Genomic DNA, 18,301 nt, shown 5'->3' with positions numbered 1-18,301 from the left:
AATGAAACTTAGAAAACATTATGTTGAATAAAAGAAGGTAGACACACAAAAAAATACAATATGATTTCATTTATTTGAAGCTGGAGAACAGGAAAAACTAATCTATGGTGGTAGAGGGGTGGGATGTTGACCAGAAGGATGCACACAGAGAACTTTCTGGAAGATGGAGATCTTGCTATTTCTTTTTAGAGGTGAGTTAGCACTTAAGCAGGATGGTAATAATGGCCAAAGGAGAACTACTGTGTTTCTCAAATCTGAGGCTACAGGAACTTGTGGTAATGTTGTCACCAAAATAAGCATTTATGGGTGTCTCATACTCAGCACTCAGGCAGCACTCAGAGATGGTAGGATCAGGTCATCACTGACAGATCCATCATCTTGTCCGTGGCAGTAAGTAGTTAGAGCCAGGCAGCAATTATGGATTTGCAAATCCATAGCAGCCTGGGATGCGGACACTCAAGTGGTGTTTTGACAACCTTGAGAGCTTTCAGATGGTCTTTCAAGATTTCAGCAAGTTGACAGAGGATGTTGATCAATTCCACTAGGTGGCGCCGTGCCCGCTGACGCCTTAGAATCTGGGAAGATGTAGCTGCCTGTCCATGGGGAGAAGGACCCAGAGGCAGCTGGCGGTCTCTACCTCCCCTCCCCCACCTCCACCCCGACCCCTCACTCTCCCCCCACCCCGTTTGTATCCTGAGAATCCTCCTCATCCTTTTCCACCTGGCTCCAGTTGCCTGAGTAGCAGGTGGCAGTGGATAACTTTTTATTCCGCTTGGTTTTGTTGCTGGTGGAAAGCCATTGGAGTCTACCGGGAAAAGAGCAACATGGTCAGGCTTATTTCACAGGCCTTCCGTTAGGATGTAAATGTCCGGGGACAGCCGTGCAGAGGGTGGAGCAGAGACATGTAGCTCGCTGATTTTTTTTTTCTTTTTGCCTTTGTTGTTTTCCCAGCTGGCAAACTGGAAACAGTGAAATGGGCGTTCACCTGGCCCCTGAGCTTTGTCTTGTACTTCACTGTCCCCAACTGCAACAAGCCCCGCTGGGAGAAGTGGTTTATGGTGACCTTCGCTTCCTCCACGCTGTGGATCGCAGCCTTCTCCTACATGATGGTGTGGATGGTGAGTCCAGGACCCCGTGCAGTGCCGGATCTCTTCAGAGAGAAATACTCTCACCCAGAGGGGAGTAGGCGCAGGGGTTTCAGCCCAGTAACTGTATCAGTCAGCTGTCGCTGCAACACACTGTGTAACAACCAGCCCTAAATTCCGTGGTTTAGAATCACAAGACTTTATGCTCCTGCTCACATGTCGACAGGTAGACCATAGAGTAACTGATCTTAGCGGGCACTGGCTAAGCCGTCTGCTTCCAGCTCCAGCATGGTTACCTTTGATTCAGGCAGCAGGTGGGGTTCATGTCTACTCCGTGTGTGTGTGCTCATTTTCTTTGGACCAGTGGCTACCTGGGGAATGTCTTCTCACGGTGGATCATTGGAATGCAGGAGGGCAAGGGCAAACACAGGTGCCTCCCAGGCCCTTGGCTTGAGACTTCCACCCACACTCCATCAGTCAAGCCCGACATCCATGGAGTGGGGGAAATAGACTCCACCCGCTCTAGTGGAAAGTCCAGCAGGGTCACAGGCAGCCAGCGTGGAGGAAGGGTGGGAGGCATGGGGGGGCTGACAATCCCATCCATCATAGTCACTCCTCATCTCCGCTCAGTTTCTTCAACCAGAAAATGAAGTCATTGGACCAGGTGAATGCTCAAGTGTCCCTTCTGAAGCTGCAACAATGATTCAAGGATTGGCATGGATTGAGGGACCACTGCTCAAAAGAGCCTCTGCCCCAAAGCCATTCCAGGAAACCCAGCCACCCAGAGTGCACTTCCCATCTATGACTCTGGTTTCTAACTGAGGAGTGAACCTAATTCAGTAGAATTGGAGTTGGGCAGAAATTAAAGCCATGACAAAGTTATGTGCCTGTAATCATGCTTGAGCATCAGGTAGAGATGCAGTATAAATTCTGGAGAATTACACTCAAGAGCTAAAAAGAGGTTCTGAAAAGATTATTTTAGAGGTAATAACAAATGTGTAAACCTGACCCAATTAACTCGTAATTATCCCGTGCCTTCAACATCACAGACAAATAATTATCCCGTGCCTTCAACATCACAGACAAACATAATTTTTTTTCAACCCAAGTCTTATAGCCAGGGGTTTCTCCTTCATCCTTTGTTCATTGAAGTTTTTATTTGACACATTCATTGGGTGCCAGGTTTGGGGAATAGCATTCGTGTCCCTGAACTCCGGGTGGCCCAGTGGTTTTCTCTGAAGTCCACTAACACGCGAAGTAGCCGACGGATCCGAGGTTCGCCCTCCTTCTGTTTGCCTCCTTCCACTCTGGGGGAGGTTCTGAGAAGCCCTGAGAAACGGCCAGGAGTAAGCGGGAAACCAGGAGAAGCCCCGAGACCTGGTCCAGCCACCCAGAGAATCACTTCCCCCAAACGCCAGCCTCAGCCGTAACCATGGTAACCACAGTAACAGCAGGGCGAGGGCAGCGGCCCCTTCCCAGGCCAAATCCCATGGAGCCAAACCAATTCCTGCAGAGACCCCGCTGAGGGTGAGAAAGGAAAAACAAGGATGCTTGCAGCTCCATTTCACAAAAGCCTCCAGAACAGACAGAAGAAACGCTGTGTTTCTGCTCTCGCTTTCCTCCCTGGAGAGGGGAAAGCAGAGAACCCGAGGCCACCCCAAATTCAGTTCAGCACCGGATGGAAATGACATGCATTCCCTGTTTGAAAGGGACCAAGCCAGGCATCCCTACGGATTTAACTAACATCCCCCAAACCTTTGGACGGGGAGGGAGTGAGGCCAGGCTCCAGCGCAGGGGTCCCAGAGGAGCTGGGAGGAGTGGGCTACTTGCCACAGCCCATTTGCATTTCTTGTAATTTTACAGAAAGTGAGGGAGGGCACGTGGCATCCCACAATGACCTCGTCGGTTCGCCTCCTGCAAGTTTTCCTCTCCTGAAGCCAGCGGACCCGGGATGGGTCTCTTTCCACTTACTCACTTTTGCCACTCGCCCCTCCTCACGCCTTCTCACCCACTGCTTTCCTCCCAGTTTGCCCATCTGGAAACTGGGGGCCAGAATGGGCTCATTTAATGGGATGGAGGCACTGCGTCCTCGTCAGGTGTTCTTCCTCCAGCTAAGCCCCTCCTGTGTAAATAGAGGTGCTGCCGGTGCCAACGGGCGCAGCCTGAATGCCCGGGTGGGAATGTCCCCCCACCCCGGGCCACTCCCCAGTACATGGGCCTTGGGCGATGCCTCCGTGTCCTCGTGTGAAGAATGCAGATAAGCACCTACTCCCTGGGGTGGTGAGAATGGAATAAGTTAAAGCCCAGGAGCATCACTCAGCACTAACAGAAGTGCCTGAGTACTAGATAAACGTAAGCCACTGTGGGGCAGAGGGTGACGTGGGCAGAGGTGACGTCCCCAGGCTTCCAACAAGAGAGGAGAGGAATCAGCTGCTTATGGCTTTTCCTACAAGGCTGGACGGTGTGAGTCAGCCCCTTCCCAGCTCCTGTAAAGTCTCATTATGCAGCCAGCATGGGACGTGGACGCTTGCGTTCCCAGCACAGCATGGCAGCCGTCCGTTCTGGGTTTCCCAGGAACATCCTGAGTTCAGATACTGTCCCTGTATTGCCTTTTCCCAGAAACCCTGTTTCTCCTCCCTCAGGCCGCCTGCCTCACCCAAAGGAACAAGTAAGAGAGGCCAGTCTTTGGTTGGAGAGCATGGGCTCCGTAACTGCACCCTGGTCCCCTGCAAGCAGCCCCGTCTGCGCCCTGAGATGTTCCTCGTCCGTCTGTCTTGATACAGAGAGCAGACGTGGCCCCCAGAGAGACCATCTAGATTGCAGACTTTTCAGCTTTTTGCTGGGAGGGTCTGCGGGCAGGTGGGGCTGCTGCCAGCCCTCAGCTCTCCTCTTCCCGCCTCTCCCAGGTCACGATCATCGGGTACACGCTGGGGATTCCCGACGTCATCATGGGGATCACCTTCCTGGCAGCCGGAACCAGCGTGCCCGACTGCATGGCCAGCCTCATTGTGGCCAGACAAGGTGGGACCCCGAATGGGGCGGGGCTGGGACACGAAGGCAGGACTTCCTACTTGGGAGGCGGGGGGAGGTCACACGGCAGTTACCGGGGCACCAAATCCCAGCTGGCAAGGAGCACTGGGCTGCTTCTGTGCCACGCTGGTCAAAAGGCTTCCTGGCATCAGAATAACAAGGAAACAAGCCAGAGGTCTACCCTCGAGGAAGGCAGAGACGCTTCCTGGGTCGCACCCACATCCTCTCTGGAGGTTGTATTACTTCTGTTATTAAAAATAGTAATAAAGGGCTTCCCTGGTGGCGCAGTGGTTGAGAGTCCGCCTGCCGATGCAGGGGACACGGGTTCGTGCCCCGGTCCGGGAAGATCCCACATGCCGCGGAGCGGCTGGGCCCATGAGCCGTGGCCGCTGAGCCTGCGCGTCCGGAGCCTGTGCTCCGCAACGGGAGAGGCCACAGCAGTGAGAGGCCCGCGTACCGCAAAAAAAAAAAAAAAAAGTAATAAAGACAATGATGGCTAACCTTTGCCACAACTGAACAGAGCAGTTTAAGCACACGATGTTACTTCATAACTCTATGAGTTAGAGACAATCATATATGCATTTTGTGGATGAGAAAACTGAGGCTTCAAGAGGACAGACCCCATAGCCTAAGGTTTACCCACTGCAGAACCCCTCAAAGTGCCAGTTGCCAGAGGTCACTCTTCAGTGTATGACAGACCCTCCCTCCCTCAAAACCAAGGTCACCGTTCACCTGCCCCGCCCTAGGTGGATGCCCCCTGGATGGCTGTGCACCTCCCAACCCCCACTCTAATTTATGTGCCTGATTTGTGTGGGAGGAGACTGGTTTTCAGCAAACACAACCTGTGGCTCCCAGCCTTAGCACAGTGCCTCCACTGGTCCTTGTGGAATTCTGCTGGTTACATTATTTTCCTTAATGTTGCTCAGTTATTTAGAAGAAGAATTGGATACAGCGTAGAGCAGATGGGTGATGACACTGAACCATGGGTTCAGTGAACCGTGGGTCGGTGAACTCAGGAGCCCTTTATAGACTGCTGAGTTTATTTCTTTCTATAGGATGCTTCAGAATTTTGGGGACCATAGTTGGTTTTCAAATTACATTTAAGCTCAGCAGTTCAATAGAATGTATATTTCATCCTGTTCTATTGAAAAAATGCACACAAAAAAAGAAAATGTGTATTCAATAGACTATTTTACAATCTGTATCATCCTACAATGATGGATGGCCTGGGAGAGACCTGGGCACGTGGGTCTCTGGCTGTCAGACCAGGGGCTCGAGAGAGTCATTAGGGGCCAGGGCACCGCCCAGGGGCCACCTCCCTCACTCAGGTAATCTCTTGTCCTCGCAGGCATGGGGGATATGGCCGTGTCCAACTCCATCGGGAGCAATGTTTTTGACATCCTCATTGGCCTCGGGCTCCCCTGGGCCCTGCAGACCCTGGCTGTGGATTACGGATCCTATGTAAGTGGTTTTTCTGCTTTTCGTGGCCTCGGCCACTGTAACTGTGTCTCAGGGCAAAGGAGGTGTGGGAACACTCACGTGGAGGGGAAAACAAATTCTCCTGGCCAGGTTCTCGCGAGGTCAGGCTCATGTGGGAACATTCAGGACTTGAGAGCAGAGCTGGTAGGCGGTTTCTGGGGAGGGCCTGATAGTAGATATTTTAGGCTTTGCCACCCGGACGGTCTCTGTCACAGCTGTCATCAGCTCTGTTGTGGTGGCCTGAGGCGGCCACGGATGATGGCAAGTGGATGAGCGTGGCTGTTTCAGTCCAACTTTATGTATAGAAACTGAAATTTGAATTTCAGATAATTTTCACACGTCATGATACATTATGATTCTTTCGAATCTTTTCAACCAATGAAAAACGTAAAAACACTTCTTAACTCACGGGCTGTGCAGAAACAGCCCGGGGGCCAGGTTTGTCCCATGGGATTTGTCTGGCATGCAAAACATTTTTATTCATGAAGGAAGGGCACAAAATACCCGATGCTGTCTCTGCCAGGGACCTGGCAACAGTCAGACCCCACAGTGATGGCCCCCGCGCTCCTTCTCAAGGCTAAGCCGGCTGTGACTCCAGGTGGATTTGCAGGTGGGTGACACGGGCGGTCCAGGTAGATTGCAGGGCTCTTTCCCAGCTTCCCAAAGTGTCCCTCCTCTGCTCATGGGCACTTCTCTCCCAGACACTGTCCAAAGATGGAAGGAGAAACTACAGTTAGAGATTTCTCTCTGTATCTGGAAGAAAACAGTATTATTTATGCCTCTGAAGTTTTCACACCCAGCCCAGCGTCGGGTGCTACGCTAAGTGTGTTACTGAGCGTTGCTTCAGTCTGTCTGTGTAATGTGTTGTCAGTAAGTGTATTTTCTGAAGACAATATGGTGGCTCATTTTATCAGATGATGGTTGTCTCCGAGTTGCGTCACTCATGGCTATTTCAGGTAGGGAAGGTGTGTCCGGTGATGAAATTGAAATCCATGCAGAAAGGCCACACGTTTTTGGTTCATTTGAAGCTACCTGTTGGCAGAGAGGTTTCACCAGAGGGTAAAGATAAGCACAAGAAGTTGGAAGGAAGCAGAACGTGTCCTAAGGAGCCGAGATCTTTCCTCTGCTGTCTATGAAATTGCGGGATGACGTGGTGAGAGAGGACGCATGACATTACCTCGGGGGGTCTGGGAAGGCTCCTTCCAAGAGGTGACTGTGAGTTAAAGTCTGAATAACTAGAGAGAGACAACCATGGGAAAATTGGGGCAGGGCAGAGCAAAAGCATTGCAGGCAGAAGGAACAGCCCGTGCAAAGGCCCTGAGGCAACAGTGCACTTGGCCTGTTGGAGAGAAGGAAGGGATTCAGGGTAAGTGGAGCAGAGTGAGCCCGGGGGCTCGTGGCCTGAGATGCACTTGTGGGACAGGCAGGCCCAGATCATGTGGGTGCTCGTTTGACAGTTAATAAGAAATGACAACATTCAAACTGACGTGACATATGGATTTACAAAATGATGTTTTTGGTGACTTTTATGAGAGATTCAGCAGCATGAGTTTTTTTTTAAACTGTGTTTTAATTGATCTTTCTTTAATTACCAGAGAGACTGCGTATTCTTTTTTACATGTATTGGCCTTTTGCGTTCTTCTTTAGGATAATTATCTCTTTATGCGCTTTACCCAATTTTCCATTAGAGGTTACTGTGTTTTTTGTGGGTGAGTTGATTCTTTTTTCATTTTTTTCCCTTAATAATTTTTTAAAAATTTATTTTATTGAAGTAGAGTTGATTTACAATGTTCTGTTAGTTTCTAGTGTACAGCAAAGTGATTCGGTTGTACCTATATATACATTCTTTTTCATGTTCTTTTCCATCACGGTTTATCACAGGATATTGAATATAGTTACCTGTGCTATACATTAGGACCTTGTTGTTTATCCATCCTATATATAATAGCTTGTATCTGCTAATCCCAAACTCCCACTCCATCCCAACCCTGTTCTCCCTCCCCCTTGGCAACCACAAGTCTGTCCTCTATGTCTGTGAGTCTGTTTCTGTTTCATGGATATGTTCATTTGTGTTGTATTTTAGATTCCACATATAAATGGTATCATATGGTATTTGTCTTTCTCTGTCTGACTTACTTCACTTAGTATGATGGTCTCCAGGTCCATCCATGTTGCTGCAAATGGCATTATTTCATTCTTTTTAGTGGCTGAGTAATATTTCATTGTATGTATGTACCACGTCTTCTTATCCATTCATCTGTTGATGGACAAATGTCTATTGGGTTACTTTCATGTTTTGTCTATTGTAAATAGAGCTGCATGAACATAGGGGTGCATGTATCTTTTTGAATTAGAGTTTTGTCTGGGTATATGCCCAGGAGTGAGTTTTAATCCTGGGCCCTAAGCCCAGGAAGAAGGACCACTTAGCCTAGGCTGACTGTAAGGTAAACAGATGCTCACCAGAGGCCAGCCCTTCAATGGTCCCCCATCAGTGCTCCCGAAACACCATGCCCCCCCGACCATCTGCTGTCTCGGGTATTGCACAGAGCTATGCTAGCACCCTTTAGACTCACAGCCCCTGAAGGTGCCCTGCACTTCCCCTGCTGGAGTCTTTCCTCCTGCAGACTCTGACTCAGATGCACATACTCCCCGTCACTCTTCCCACTTGAAATGATGTTCCTCCCTCCAGGTCTGTCGCAAATGTCACTTCATTCAGGACTCCTCCCTGGACTCCACCACCCCCCACCGCCGCCAAATGGGATCTCTCTCCACAGCCTTTATTTCTGCCTCACTCACGGCTCGTCCTAAATCTGTGAACTTGCTTCATCTTATCACATGTTAAGTGGCATGTAAGAGAGACACTGAAGAAATGTCATGCAGGTTGACACCTGCAGGAGCATCAACCATTGGGTGGTCACAGAATTCCAGATAATCTTCCCAAGATTCCTAAGAGTGCCATTGTTGTCAGTCAGAATCTGATGAATGGACTCACATCAACCAAATTCACGAGAGTTTGATGTATATGCTAGAATGCCAGCAGATGGTACTAACATACCCAAGTGCCAGATAGAAAGCATACTTATTCCCGATGACTTGCGCTCTGTTTTCCTGGAGAAAGATCTTATGGGGGAGGTATCTGGGGAGCCCCATGACCACCTTCAAGTTCACTGACTCACCAGGAGTACTCATGGGACTCAACAGCAGGTCATAGTCACAGCTAAGGTTTATTAGAGCAAAGGGTTTAGAGTAAAAGCCACAGGCAAATAAGATGCATCAGGAGAAGTCCAGAGAGGTCAGGTGCAGGCTTCCAAGTCCTGCCTCACTACAGCGCCACGTGCAGGAGATGGAGTCTGAGGCTCTCTGGAGGGCTGGTCAGGTAGACACACTCCTGCAACATGTACAGCCGTGATCACAAAACTCAGATTCCCAGCACAGACACCAGGTGCACATCATAAAGCTTGCCGAACATCCTGCCAAGCTGGTCCAGTGTGCCCCGTCGCTTCCAGTGTACACACCAACATCATCAGTCAGTGACATGAAGAACATTCCAAGGACCACGTTCCCATCGGCCTGAGAGTTCTAGGCTCCGCTGGAGGCAAGCAGGATTGAATAACCAGACCTGTTGCATTGATACCTTCCCCACGGAAGGTCAAGTTAGAATTTTATTTTTCAGAATAAGCATTGCTACTACTCTATTACAAATAACCACAGAATCTCTCTGGGGTAGCCCAACGAAGGTTTATTTCTTGCTCAAAATCTGCTGCAGTTGTTTCTATCCTGGCAGCTCCCATGGACGCTTCAAGCAGAAACTCAGGGATTGAGGTTTATTCCATCAGGTGGTTCTACCATCTTGGAGTCCTTCTCCAGCGGCCACTCAGAAAGCCGAGAGGGCAAGGGCACGGAGGATGGCGCAGATCGGTTTTGGATGAGGCCTGGAAGTGGTCCATGTCCTGGCTGCCCCTACCCACTGTCCAGATAAGTCATACGTTCCCGTCTAGCTATAAGGGAGCTCCAGGTCATTAGTTGAGCTGTGTACCCAGGAAGAAGTGGAGACGCGGATGAGTCCTGCAGTCCAGGGTGTCCGGTTGAGAGTGGAGTCCAAACAGGAAGGATTTACTGGATAACCTTCTGCTGGGGCTGCTGAGCTGCTGCCGTCCGAGCGTCCACCCATATCGTAGGGCCTGTCTCTCTGCCACCCCGAGCTGCCCCCTCCACTCCAGCCATGCTGAGTGCACTGACTAACCCTGCCTCTGAGCTCCTTTTCCTGGGTCCCGTGTGGACCACCTCCCTTCTGGTTAACACATCTTTTCTGTACTTAATCTGAGAACAGTATTTTCCACAGTGTTGACACTCTCATTAAAGCCTCGCTGCTTCCTTTCAGTGCAAGTCACCTTGATTCTGTTTTGCCATTCCTAAAATAATCTCTCGGGTTTTTCCTACAGTCCACGAATCTGAACTTTACGTTTTTCTTCCTTTTCTCTGATTATAAAAATAGCTCATGGTCTTCATAGAAAATTAGAGAAACTTTAATTAGAGAAATTCTAATTAGAGAAAACTCTAGAGCAGTACCTGCCCAATAGAACTTTCTGCGGTGATGAAAATGTTCTAGCCATACTGTGGGATATAGTAGCCACTAGCCCCATGAGACATTTAAGCACTTGAAATGTGGCTGGAACAAGTGAAGGCCTGAATTTTTTCATTTTTATTTTATTTTAATGAATTTAAATTTGTATAGCTACCTGACTTGTGGCTGCCCACGAGACACTGCAGCTCTAGAGGATGAAATAAAAATCATATAGTCCCATCCAGAGATATCAACTGTTAACATTTCTGCATAGTTTTCTCTTTCTAGGCTGGTTGACATAGCTGATGTCACGCTACACAATTTTGCACATTGCTTTTTAAAATACTTCTTACACACAGCAAACATATTTTCCTTAAAAATCTCATTAAAGGGCTTCCCTGGTGGCGCAGTGGTTGAGAGTCTGCCTGCCGATGCAGGGGACGCGGGTTCGTGCCCCGGTCCGGGAAAATCCCACATGCCGCAGAGCACCTGGGTCCGTGAGCCATGGCCGCTGAGCCTGTGCGTCCGGAGCCTGTGCTCCGCAACGGGAGAGGCCACAACAGTGAGAGGCCCGCGTACCGCAAAAAAAAACCCCGAAAAACAAAAAAGAAAACAAAACAAAAAAAACTCATTAAAAACATCATTATTAGGCAGTTTAATATCCTCGTTATGCCAAAATTTACTTAATCATCCTGCTGCAGTTGGACACGGATGCTGCTTCAAGGTTTTCACTGTTATAACTAACGATGCCACAGACATCTTAGTACATCAATCTTATAGAGTTTAAAGAGCTACGGAAATTAACCACAAAACTGTATTTACATTTGAGGCTATTTCTTTTGATTATTTTCCCGGAGTTGGAATTGCTATAGAGAAGACGAATGTTTTGGAGCTCTTTACACATGCCTCATTAGTTTTCAAAATGACAATATTCATTTCATTTTATTTTATCCTAATCTCATTCCTGCAGTTTAGGGGCAGCTTCATGGCACCTGCATATTCTTTTCCTTTGTTATTAACACAGCCTTTCCCTTCACGTTCTCACCACGGGAAGCTCGGTGAGGATGAGCGTCCTCAGAGCACACAGGATGGGGCTCGTACATACCTGAGCCACGAAAAAGCTGTTGAATGTCACGGAAACCTTGAGTGAATCGTCCACTGAACTTGGAGTAGCCTCACCAACAGCTGTCTTTCATGACTTAGAGGGAAGCTTCAGGTCCAAGCTGAGACCTGGGGGCACGGAAGGTGCCCCTCCAAACCAACATTTTTTTTAAAAAATTGGTTCAGGGACTTCCCTGGTGGTGCAGTGGTTAAGAATCCGCCTGCCAGTGCAGGGAACACAGGTTGGAACCCTGGTCTGGGAAGATCCCACGTACCACGGAGCAACTAAGCCCGTGCGGCACAACTACTGAGCCTGTACTCTGGAGCCTGCGAGACACAACTACTGAGCCCATGCACCACAGCTACTGAAGCCCATGTGCCTAGAGCCCGTGCTCTGGAACAAGAGAAGCCACCACAATGAGAAGCCCGTGCACCGGAACCAAGAGTAGCCCCCGCTCTCCACAACTAGAGGAAGCCTGCGCACAGCAGTGAAGACCCAACGCAGCCAAAAATAAATAAATAAATTAAATAAAAATTTAAAAAATAAATGCCATTTTAAAAAAAAAAGTTGGTTCAACATTTATTTTTGAGGCGAGACGATGCTGCCTGAGCAAAGGATAGAGAAAGGTTCTGTCATTCAGCCTCCCCGTTATCACCCAGTTCAGCTCAGGCCTCAAGCCTGTGTGTCCCGCTCCAAGCAAGAGCCCTGCTGTGAGCACACCCTGACTTCCCTAGGACGCACTACAGGTGACCCTCTGTCGTTACATGGTCATGCTCGGTCTTGGATGTCTCCTTCCTCTCTCCAAGTGCTCTGCCTCTTCTAAATGCAGTGTTCTGTCTGTCATTTCATCTCCTGATCCATCTTTACATCCCATCTTTATCGGCACCCCAGACTCCGCCTGGCTTCTGTGTCCCTGAACCCAGCTCAGAGTGCTGGGTATTGGATCCATTGAGTTCGGCAACAATCCACCTGGTTGATTCCTGTTTGTTTCACCTTCCCACTTTCCTCTTGTCAGAGTTGTGAAGAAGTAAACTTCAGCCCTACATGAATTTCAACTACTTTTTGTTTTCTCTAGTGGCTAAAAAGCATGCAGCAAAATGACGAGAAGAAACTATGCTCTAAATAACCTGGAAAATCAGTCCCTGAATAATAGATTTTTACCACCTTGAGTCTCTCCAAGGAGGGATGAACAGGCAGGAGCAGGGGACGCAAATCCTTCCAATGTCCCCAAGATCCATGATGTTTATTTTTTCTTTACTGGGATTACAGGGTACAGTCACGGAAGGTGAAATGAAACCATTGAAAAACAAAACTCAGAGCTCATCCTGGAGGTAAACCAACCCCTCTTACCGGCTGTGAAATCTTCCTGATTGAACATGAACTCCCAACTCCACGAGACACTTTGTCTGCCATAAATCATGCCCTCTTTTCCTCTCCTGACATTCTCCGAACACTCTTTAGAGAACAGAAAATTAAACATAATTCTCATATCAGTAACACCCGCAGCCATGAAAACACACCCTTTTCAGGTTCCAAACTCTAGTGACAGGGTGATATCATGAACACAAAAATTCAGGCCCTATTAGATGTCTGGCCCAAGTTCATGTTTTCCATCTGTGGATGACATAACTGGGTCATCAGTCAGTCTGGTCATTCTTCTGGAATTGTACAAGGAGCACATCAAATTCTGTGGTTGAAGATTGCCTTTATTTTTGAAGTTGAGGGGGAAATGCAGGAGAAGAAGCAGGCCACTTCTGGTTTATAAGCAGCCGTGGCACACAAGAGAGTGCTCTTGGGGGAAAACATTTGGTTGAAAAGCCCAGAGAAAGAAGCATTTATCCAAATGCTTCTCTTTCTGTAACCAGTGCCAGAGAGATCTTCATTCTATTCCAGGGATACCAGCGTCCAATGTAGGCCTCTCTTTTGAAAGTAGAAATTCAATAATCTATAAACAGTTCATGAGCCCCAGGGAAACCAAAGGAGATTTCATTTTGCATATGGTGTGAGGTAGGGATCCGACTTCACTCTTTTGCATGTGGATATATAGTGGTTTCAGCATCATTTGTTGAAAAGGAGATTACATTTTGAACTTTTAAAATTCTCTGGGGAAAAAAACCTAGTTAATTTATTTTTCAGTACTATTCAAAACTTAGTAACTGTCAGGAAGCCCATGATTATATTGCAGTTAAAGCATTGTATTCTAGAATCCATGTTTAATAAATAGTGATAATCTTCACTGTCAGGAAAAGTTTTCATCCTGAAGCAGAGCTAAAATGTAAATGGGCAAGAGGCAGGTAGAGGCAGCCAGGTGAGCTGAATCAGGGGAGGGGCAGAGTAATCAAACCACCCTCAGATCCAAGTGGCATTCTTTAAAATGCTACTTTTTACTTATTTTTCTGAGATAGTTTCATCTCTTTGATTGAGAGGGCATTCAAGGAGGGAGGAAATCTCTATGAGCAGACCCCCCGAGTCCTGCCCACACGCCTGACTCCTCTCATCCCTCCAGGCACTGCCTCCAAGTACAGCCCATGCTGAGCATCACATAAGCTCTTCCCCGCGTCCCTGTTGGCCCCCTCTCTTCCCTACTTTGTCTGACAGTTATTTACCCGGATCGGTTCCCTGTGGCTGGAGCCTGAGTGTAAAACCTTGTCCACTTCGCGTTCGCCATCCACACGGCAGGACATTTTACTTGTTTAAATAGAGAATACATTTTACTTCCTCAGTTGCAGAGGCGAGCAATCCTCGTACATCAGTAGCTCCTGAGAGTGTTGCCGTATTTCAGTCCAGTTAAATAATGTATATTCATGGTGGTCATTCGCAGTCATCCAGACAAAATTAAGAATGAAATAATTTCCTCAGAAGCAGTCAAGGTGCTGGCATGTAGGTAGACTTTAATTTTCTGGGAAACTTTACTTGTGCAGGCTACCTCTTTGTCTAGTAATGGTAGACCAAAACAGTGGCCCAATTTGGCCCAACCAAGCTATGTCTTTTGGTTTTCCTGTAAGTTAGGGATCGAAGAAAATTGTTCCCTAGAACCAGACCACCTCACAGAGCAGGGAAGGGCCACCAGCAGAGACTCCCCTTGTCTCTCTCTCCAGTTCATCCTTCGGGTACCAGCTTGGATGTCCACTGTGACCTCCCATACCTGAGTCAGATGTCGCTGCTGTGTTTTTCACCAGCAGGTACCATCAAGGCTGACTTTGCCCCTTTGTCTGAGCCTCCCGCAGAGGAGTGATCTCCCCGAGGGCAGGAACTGTGCCCGTCTTACTCATTTATTGTTTCCTCTCTGCCTGGCACAGTGCCTGGTACTTAGAATGTGCTCAGGAAATAGTTGTTGGATGGATGGGTGGATGGATCCTGACTTTCCCATCAGCACCACCTCACTTGGGGAGGAAGACACGTGAGCAGAGCAGAAAGGAGGAACAGGCTGACCTGAGAAAACTGCAGGGGACAAACAGAGCAGCACTGAGAATAGCTTAACATCCATCGAGTCCCTACTATGCGCCAGCAACTCCAGGGAGGCCATGCACACATGGGCTCATCTAATTCTGACAGCAGCTAAGTAAGACAAGCATCAGTGCGTATCGTGCATGTACTGTGTGCCGGGAACTTGGTGAGGAACTGGGAATACAGAGTGAACAAGGCAGACCAGCCCCTCCCCCTTAGACCGTGTGTCGGGTGGAGGGAGACAGACTCCATGAGGGACAAACACGGGGGTACTGACTTCAGAGGAGAAGCCCGTGGAGATAGTGAGGTGGGCATGTGACAGTGAGGGGCGCCTGTCACTCTGGACCCGCTGCCCAGGGCGGTGGGCTCTGTGCTGAGCAGTGAGTGGCCAAAAAGAGTGGGGGATTTGAGGGGCAGGGGGCGCCTTGTAACAAGAGGGTACCCCGGGCAGCTGTGTCTGAAAACAGAAGGAAGGCCAGGGCGCGGGGCGAGGGGGGCCAGGGTCAGGGATTCACTGTAAGCGCAGTGCTGTGCTAGGCCTGCTTCTGCAGGTCGGGCACCCAGGGCCTCAGAGCTTAAATCCCACAGCCAGAAAGAGGCAGAGAGAGGACAGTGAGGTTTCTTCTCTTCACACTGGGCCAGGGAGAACCGTGGCCAAAGCAAATCGTGGCACAGAGGCCGCCGTTCCCGGCTGGCGCCCAGGAGCGTGAGGGTCGTCGCTGGGGCCCCTGGGTTTGAGTCTTTGCTGGGAGAGAGGACAGGGTCTGCTTATTAAGGCTCCGGTGAGCACTTCAACTTCATGTAAAGGGAGAAGGAGCCGGGAGGGAAGAGGACCCCTGACGCCCAGATTTCACAGGCGTTGGTGCAGCTGAAATCGCCACTGCCTGAGGCTGCAGTAAGTCTACAGCGGTTTCCATCTGAGAAACTGCTCTGGATCCTTCCATGAAGATGATCCATTTGTCCAGGCCCTGGGTCCCTCCGCCGCTTGCATCAGGCCCTTGGGGGCCAGCCCCCATGCCCAGGCACACTGTAGGGTCACCAAAGTGCAACTTCATGCTGAGATGCAGGAGTTGCTTGGAAAGAGAGCTCCAGGTTCATGGAAAAGCGCGTTTAGAGGCTTATTGGCCATGAGCGATTTGGTCTTCCCTCAGGTCCGCCTCCAGCTTTTCCCGGGAGAGGGTGTCATTTCCGAAAGGACACTCAGGGGCCTCCATCTATTAGCAGTTCAGTAACCACGTGACATCTTTCTGTAGCTCTGACATCGGCACCCAGCAGCCTGTGTGGGTTTAACGGCCTCCTCACCCTAGCAGGTAACCTGCTACAATTCTGAAGCAATTTTCCCATCTTGCCTAGATGGATTTCCAGGTCATAATTTTTGGATAATTACCACTGAGACAGCTGTTTTGTGCAAGGATGAGGTTCAGGCATCTGACAGCAAGGAACCAAGGCAGTTTTATAGATCTGGGGCATTTCTTCGTACTTGTGTATTGCTCAGAAGCCAGCTAGCTACCTAAGTGCCCCCAATAAAAACTATTTCTAAAAGTCAGTTTGGAAATGAGTACTTCTTGTCCCATTTTGGTGACAAAGGTCTGTTCCGCCTGCTCCAACCGCACGAAGAAAGTCACCAGGCAGGCTCCGGGGCAGCCAGGGCAAATCTGATTTCTGAGCTGGGGCTTAGAAATGTAAAATAAATCTAAGAAGCAATGAACGGAGGCAGCAGAGGGTGTCTGTCTTCTTCTGTTTCCAAGCAAGAGCCCCCCTGATTCCAGAATCCACAGAGGTAAAAAGAAGTGATCAGAAATGTTCTCATCCTTCTTCTGGTCAGACATGAATTGACTGCTTTCTGTGTGCCAAGCTGGTCGCCATCGCTGGGGACACCTCTCTGAGCTGGACAGACACCGTCCTGTGCTCCTGGAGCCCCGGCCTCTGGGAGGAGATGACCACACAGGCAATTCCGAACCCAAGTGTGACGCATGCTCTCCTGAGAGCTGGTCATGCGGGAGTCATGGCAGCATGTGGCTGTGTGTGGCAGGGATCAGGGCACCTGGAATGCATGTGAGGAAGTGACACTTATTCTGAGAATCTGAGATTATCAGAAACCAAGGAGATAAAAGTGAGAGGCTTTTTCTAAACAGAAGGAACAGCTAGTAAAGGACCAAGATACCAGAAGGTTCTGTGCACGGAAGGACCCGAGGACAGCTCCTCTGCCTGGGGGCAGAGGGTGGGGGTGGGAGGCGGGGAGGCAGAGGGATGAGTGGCAGGAAGCAACTAGAGCCCAGAGAGGCCACGTGGGCAAGGACGCTGAGAGCCGTGGCCGTGGAGACAAGGAAGGGGGTGGTGTGATTGTCCTATTAGGAAGAAGATTCCAGCTACTGCGTGGGGAAAGGGTTGGAGCCACGCAAGACAGAGGCCCAAGACCAGTTATGAAGCATTTGTAGGAAAGAGAAAATATGTGACCTGGGGAAGACAAGCCTGGGTAAGGGTGGAGGGGAGCATATCTAAGAGGCAGTGCCCAGGGTTCCATTTAGGACAGATTAGGTTTCATGTGTCTGAGGGTCGTCCTGGTGGAGATGTCAGGTAGGCAGTGGGATAAAGCCGTCTGAAGTTCAGAGGCAAGGTCTCCGTTTGGCAGGCGAGAGCATTATTGTGGGTCTTCAAGCATAAAGCTCTTACAAGAAATAAGTGTAAATAGAGAAGAGAGCCCGGAACCATATCCTGATGTCCGGCAGGAAAAAACCATCCAGTGAAGGAGGCTGAGGAGTGGTCAGCCAGAAAGGGGGAGAACCGGGAGGAAGTGGGGCCCGAGAATGTTTCCAGAAGGAGGGCGTGGCCACGTGGAGGAAGGCTTTTCCCAAGGTCCTTCTTCCAAGGCCGGCTGTCTGCCAGCCATCACCTCCTCCAGGAAGCTGCCTCTGCAGTCACGTGGGCGGCCATCTCGCCTCCGCCTCTGAGAGCAGCACCGTGTCCGGCTCAGCCGGCGCGCCCATAACCCGCCAGTCGGTACCCGATGCTTCTGCATCTTCCTTCTCGCCTATTTAGCGAGCATCCCTGAATCGGGCTCCCGGTACCTGGATGCTGCTCCAGTTGCCGGACCAGTGTTTCCTTTTACTGAAAACGCTGCCCCAACCCCCAGGGGAAGAAGAGACTTACAGAGGTCTTCCCCACCCCACCCTTGGTTGGCACCTTGCACTTGACCTTGGCAGGAGCGTTGACACCATGGACACCAGCAAACTCCAGAAAGCGCTGCCAGGGCCCTTTTAAACACAAGCTGTTCCCACAGGCCCGGAGGGGTAACTGGGGGAGCGCTGGGCGACGTGGCAATGAATGGTTCTTCTTGAGGCTGTTCTAACAAGACCCTGGGGGCTACCATGACACCGCCCAGTCCCCTGAAGGTGAATCTTGCCCTTTAGATTTCAGGGGCTGGTTCAGGAAAATGAGATGATACCTGGGGGAAGACAGGGTCTTGACCGGCCCCCCAGGAAAGGGCTGACCTGGGTCACCAAGGCCTGAAGCAGATTCAGTCCCACCGTCTATCAAAGTTCAGATCCCCCAGAGACCACTGCATCCTGAGACAAGGATGGGGTGAGGCATTTA

The 18,301-nt window shown here is 49.7% G+C and overlaps 1 protein-coding gene across 4 annotated transcripts in view; it reads left to right on the top strand.

Annotated features, from left to right (window-relative positions):
- SLC24A3 (solute carrier family 24 member 3) overlaps positions 1-18,301 on the top strand; it is a 463,737-nt gene that overhangs the window by 431,492 nt on the left and 13,944 nt on the right. For 3 of the 4 annotated variants that reach the window (XM_079944036.1, XM_079944035.1, XM_079944034.1), the window contains 3 exons: positions 952-1,118; positions 3,992-4,106; positions 5,464-5,576. In XM_079944036.1, coding sequence (XP_079800162.1) covers positions 952-1,118; positions 3,992-4,106; positions 5,464-5,576 — 395 coding nt within the window. Of the gene's footprint in view, positions 1-951; positions 1,119-3,991; positions 4,107-5,463; positions 5,577-6,117; positions 6,284-18,301 lie in introns of those variants that run through there. The other variant, XM_079944037.1, reaches the window with a different exon arrangement.

The sequence above is a fragment of the Stenella coeruleoalba genome (genome assembly GCF_951394435.1).
Source record: "Stenella coeruleoalba genome assembly, chromosome: 15".
Classification (NCBI taxonomy): domain Eukaryota; kingdom Metazoa; phylum Chordata; class Mammalia; order Artiodactyla; family Delphinidae; genus Stenella; species Stenella coeruleoalba.
Note: the sequence above shows the minus strand (reverse complement) of the source record. Positions and strands in the feature narration are given on the sequence as shown.